The following is a 6,000-nucleotide window of genomic DNA, read 5'->3' on the forward strand; positions in this document are numbered from 1 at the left end:
CAGTAAGACCAAAGCATTTCCATGCAACGCCAGGGCTCCTAGGTGACTGGGTACAAGCACATGCACAGCATTTACCATCTACAGTGACAGGGTCAACAACGGACAGGAGAGAGAAGCACTCTCGGATTAAGTGGTCTGTGAAAGTAATAAATGATAAACTGTTTCCTCAGAAGTATGCAGCCCTAAATCTACATCCTGCCAACCTCCCCCTCGACATGCACCATGATTTATTGACCTCATGGTATGTCTTACTTGCTTTTTATGACTCCATGCATGGTCTGGCTTGGCCCAACCCCACCCTCTTCTCCCTTTCCCTGACTGATGGCACAATCTCTGTCTTCCCAGTAAAGTGCAGGAGCAGAGCACTTCACTGTGCATACTAGGATTGGTGAGTTAAAAGAAACGAGGGAAATGTCTGAGGTGCACAGCACCATCTTGCACTGAAGGTTTTGTCGGTGAAGTCCTTCCAAAAGTTCATACTAGCTGATAACACTGGCATCATTTGGTGCTACACAAGTTTAGCACAGCACTATTTCTGTTTTATCAACCGTGAGGCAATGAAAACAGTAAGAACATGCCTCATGTCTTCCTACTTTCTGTCAGACCAGAGTCCTAGAAGATTCAAGTCTATCCCAGGACTACAAACCATTTGTCTCTATGTGTATTCACAAAGTTTTCAATGTGCCTCCATTGAAATCATTGGAGCAAAAGGCACAAGAAAGCATCACAGTAACCCTAAATGCCTTTAAATAAGGCTCCTAAAACGGAGAAATTCAGTATGTAACACTTGCCTGTAGGCAGAAGTTCTGGTTTTAGTATTTTCACAACATCTGCCATAATAGGGTCCTGGAGAACCTACATTAGTAGTGAAATTAACAGTACCGTACTATTAAAATATTAAAAACAACAACGCATACTGCAACTCAAAGTCACTGCCAAAATAGGCAAGTGAGCATTCAGCTGAGGCCATGCCAGGGAAGGCTGAGTGAAAGAGGAAATTGTAGCAAGCCTTTTCATAAGTGGAACTCTGAATTTACAGCGGACCAAGGCAGGACAACCTCAGTATGCACATATTCCACAGTAAGGTACATCAATTTTCCTATTATAACTAAAACAATACTCTGAACTTCAGTAGTCAAAAACTTCATAGTGTATTCTGGAAAGCTAAAAGACAGCTAGCTAAACATAAATGGGCTTTGTGTTCACTTGCTAGAATCATTCACGTGCGAGTTAAGCAAACTGTCCTGCTGACATCCCGGCACACTAGAAGGCTAGGCAGCTTGATGTCTCAAAAGTAATTCTAAGCCTACTACAAAGACATTTAAAAGACCTGTGTAATGGGCTAGATACAGTACAAAAGTTCCAATTTTATTGAAAACTTTTGTATCTCGTGAGCTTTATTAAGTACAGGTCCAACCACATCCTGACCAGACAACTGTGGTCTATATAGGTGCACTAGTTTTGGGGCTTTTCTGGTCCTCTAAGACAACTGGCACAAGCTTTAGAATTAATGAAGTACTGATTTACTGTTCACTCCGCTTTTGTGGTTTTTTTTTAATTTGTGAAAACCTGTAATTCTGAAAAAGGTAACCAAAACATTGCTTGTATCACTCAGTTGTTTACTGCAGGCCCAATCCTCAAAGCTACTGCTTGATGGGGCAGATCATCTGCTGATGTAAGGCAGCATGGTGCCAGTAATATGCCAGTGGAGTGGTGCCAACTTACATCAGCTAATAATCTGGTCATACTGTCACAACAGAAGCTGGGGGCGTTTAGCTCTTTTCCACATCAGGCTCTGTTATATATTGATTTGCATGGCACAGCATGAATGCATGCATGTTCTTACTTTGATTTGTTCTGCACTGAGATGCATAGATGTGATCTGAGCATCCTCAATGTTGTAAATCACTATGGTACATTTCAATTACGTTTTTTTGTTTTCTTTGGTTCTTAAAGTGTGCTGAGACACCATGTACAAAGCCAGCAAAATGAGTTAAGTGACCACTAGATTAATCAGCAAAGAAACTGTTCTGTGCTCCTCATGACATTCTGTAATTATTCAGCTGCATAAATGTTTTGTGGTGTTTTTATTGCTAGTAACTGAAATAAGACTAAAGTACTGCTTGCCCATGGAACATAAACAAACTGAGTACAATCCTGCACCAAAAGCACATACTAGACAGATGCAGGACATACAAATTAGCAGTTTCATGTCAATAAATGGTGATCTGATTTCACCCTTTTCCTGCCTAGCCAGCAATCAAGTACATAGAGTTCTTTCCTAATTGAGAGATTAATCATATTTTATATGTTCTGAAAAGCAAGATGTATTTGAGTATTTGTAACTGTTAACATTTGTCCATTAGACTGTTCCCATGCCATGTCTATCCTCCTTTCTATTTATACTGGCATTGATCAGCTTGTTCACTTCCAGTTTAAATGATTCAATTCTGATTTGATTGTCATGTAATTTAAATGCAAATAATTACTGCAAGGATGACATTTAGAAAAAAAGCTCTGCTAAGCAGGAAGGTTTTTAGTAGGTACAGGAGTTTGCCAGAAATATCAGAAGCATCCCTTTGACTATGAGATATGGGAACCTATCATTTCAGTTCTTTTAAAAGATGCTCTGATTTCCCTCTGACTCCCCTTAATTAAAACTCTTCTATACCATCAAGTTTGGTATCAGGGTACAGCATAGGCCACTAAGTGAAACGAAGAGGGGAGAGGAATATTTTTAATTTGGTTTTAGTTCATAAGGTTGCGGTATAGAAAACTGCAGCTAAATTACCCTCTTGTGAAATCACGTTTGTATTCCATACTGTGCCCCAGTTCTGAGCCAGAGTCTGACTGAATAACACTGAAAAGTGTTTCACGCAATTAAAAAGCAGTAGATAGAGGAAAAAAAATCTCCTACTTTGCAATAATCAAAACCAGCCGATTTTACCCTTGTTTCTCCTATTTTTTTAGGGTTAGACTGTGGCTTTATCAGCTCTGCCATGTATGAGAAGCCTAGAGATACTGGATTGCCTGAGGACAGAGACGGGACTGAATTACAGTCTCACCGTCTTCTCTAAGTGTCCCTATAACAACCTATTTTTCATATGCTAGCTGCACTAGCAGATCCAAAGAGATTTTGGGAAGAAGCACCAATGAGGAGGACAAATCCTGACTCTGCCCATTTCCTGGCATAGCAGCATCTTCAATTTGGGCTCATAATTTCACATTCAATGCCTCATCCATCACAGTCGGCAGACTTTAATGGCAGCATTTGAAATTTAGTCCTCAATAGCAAGAGCTGTATAAACACCAAGGTTAACACATGAAAGAAAAGGGATTCCTTGTCCTTTCACCTCAACTCACATCAATGATCCAGTGTTTGGTATAGTGCCTGCATTAAAACTTCATTGCTCCTCTTAAACATAAGAGCATCCCAGGGACCTTGATTTCAGCACGGAGTCTCACAAGATGCATACACTGTATTTAAATTTTGTCCAAAGGCTAGTTATGGCAGAGGTCACGTGTTTAGCAACTATCAAGAGACCATAGCCTTCTTGGAAGTCACTGTCTGTGTTCAGAAATGGTCAAAGTCACTCAAAGCACGTCTGAACAGACCATTCCACTATTTGCCGTGTTGCCTTCTCTCACAATCCTGAACTTCACCACCATAGTCAGTAAAGCCATTCCCATTCCCAACCAGTTCTTCCTTGTTCCTAAGTATCAGGTCCAACAGAACATCTTCCCTCATTAGCTTTGTGGCTCCAGTGCCTTTCCTTTGTTGGATTTGTGTTCACAGAACAGGAAGGAAGACAGCAAAGTATTTATTTGCAACATGGAGATCCCCAGTTTGTCTCCCATACTAAAATTCCGACTCCTAGATAAAAACTAGCCTGACCTCAGGGAAAGATTTTCCCCACATTTAACACAACTGTTCTGCTGGGTTTTAATTTTTTTTGCCTCCTGGCAATCACCGAGACAGCAGAATTGGCAAGGAAAGCTGTCAGGGTCTTGCAGTCCCCCCCTGTATGGCTCCAAGTGAATGCAGGAATTTAGCCCATGAAGTTCCTCTAGCTCCAGAGCCTACAGAGTAAAAATTATCAATATACTCACTGATATTTTAGACAAATGACAAGTTGATTTTGCTTTGAAAACTTTGTCAGAGATACTAATAAGAGTGTTCAACACAGTTGTAACACCTAGCTTTCGTATTGTTTTATCATCTCTAAGAATCAGAAAAAAAAAAATCTCTATTTGCTTTGTTAAAAAAGTAACATTCACTGTGAACGTTGTTTTATATCACTGAATGACTTTCAGCCCTCAAAATTTAGATATTGAGCTACGAGTACAAGAGAGTTAAATTGCTCTATATAGAGAACCAAGGTAGGTTGGGTAGTTCAGCAAGGATTCCCTCAAGGTCCTCAGACCCCAAAGATTTTTTCTAGAACAAGATACTTCTCAGCTTTTGCTGACTCACATGTAAGTTTAATCATTATAGTTTGAACAGTATAGCTCATTCAAAAACATACATAACCAGATCTCCTCGGTACCAGTGGTGTAAACTGACACATTCAATTAAGTTCAGCTGAATAGCAACTTTCACCAGAGAGGGATGTAGAGGATGGGGAGGCAGGCGGTAAGGGGACACAACAACAGCAAATCTAGCCCCTGCAACTTTTCACCAAAATCCGGGCAGATTCTTCTGGTACTTTCATGCTTTCCTGCATCTTCGTTTTACTTATATTAGCAGTTATAATCCTTCACTGACTGCAGGGACACCTCGTGGTGAGGACAGGTGAAAACAGCAGGCTGCCATTCAATTAATTAAACCAAGCACCAAAAGACTGACAGATGTTTCTGCTCCTTGGGATAATCAGAATTTCACAGACACAGACTTCCACTCCCACTCTGCTTCTGGGGCATACATTAACACATCCAGAACAGAAAACACTGACACAGCAATTTCAAGAACAAAGGACTGAGTTGTCCAGCAAACCTGAACTGTCTAACAGTCCACTATAATTACTAACTTTTGTTTTCCAGGGGCTACAAGACTGGCCAATTCAACTCGACACTCAGTTGAAGAAGCAGTCCCCAGAATGGCTGTCACGGCTTTCCCCGCTCCTCCTTTGTTTAATGTGCCAGCAAAACGCATTTCAGTGACTCACTGCAAAACTTCTTGCTGGGATTTTCATTTTTTTTTTTAAAAAGACATGCATACATGTATGATTTTTAACAGAGATTCCCCTTCTCCCCACTGCAACTACACTGTGGCACTGTCACCACAGCACCACTACATAATAAGAACTGCATCAGCTTGCTTACCCAGTGCAGCGACCCAATGCAGACCTTGGCAGCCAGAAGCGGTACGGTGGGATCTGTAGGTCGCAGTTTAGCACACTCTTTGAGCACTGACACAGCATACGCTGACTGGAGGAGGAGGAGGGAGAGAGAGGAGGAGGAAATAAAAAAGGTTGATTAGACAATGCTGTTACAGAGTTCAAGCAAGATACTTCAATTAAACATACCAAGAAATGCTGTGAAGTAAAGAATCGTATGTCAGCAACAAGTTAGCAACTTTATTCCCACCTCCACAGACACATACACAGATGTGTGCACATGTGCGCACAAACACACACTCTTCCCACGCTCAGAGGAAACATGCCAAAGAACCAGCCCTGGCTGTGCACTTTATAAGAAACAGTTTTCCTCGGCTGTTAGCGCACTGGTTATTTTAACTCTGCCCTCTCAATTCACAAGAATTCTGCTATAGTTTTTCTTGCACATAACCATTTTCCAGTAAGCCAGAAGAGATCATAAAGAGCTTATCCTCCAGCATGTTAACATTTTTAGGCCAACTCTATTCAGGTTTGTGTAGCTAAAGTAATCTGCTCTGTAGACTGTTTTGTCTCTTCTCCAGTTCCACAACATACAAGAATACAACTGGTATCCCACCATACAAAGGGTGGAGCAAGCAACTGCAGAGCAATGCACTGTTCAGCA

General features: G+C 41.0%; 1 protein-coding gene across 1 annotated transcript in view; it reads right to left on the bottom strand.

The window, feature by feature from the left end:
* The window catches only part of LOC104160119 (tetratricopeptide repeat protein 7A-like), a gene marked incomplete at its 3' end in the record, with an annotated part of 53,908 nt that overhangs the window by 21,996 nt on the left and 25,912 nt on the right, over window positions 1-6,000 (bottom strand). Inside the window, exon 6 of the mRNA XM_009698215.1 lies at window positions 5,323-5,427. Within this exon, the coding sequence (XP_009696517.1) occupies window positions 5,323-5,427 (105 nt within the window). The remainder of the gene's footprint in view (window positions 1-5,322; window positions 5,428-6,000) is intronic.

The sequence above is a fragment of the Cariama cristata genome, unplaced genomic scaffold (assembly GCF_000690535.1).
Source record: "Cariama cristata isolate BGI_N322 unplaced genomic scaffold, ASM69053v1 scaffold5690, whole genome shotgun sequence".
Taxonomy (NCBI): Eukaryota; Metazoa; Chordata; class Aves; order Cariamiformes; family Cariamidae; genus Cariama; species Cariama cristata.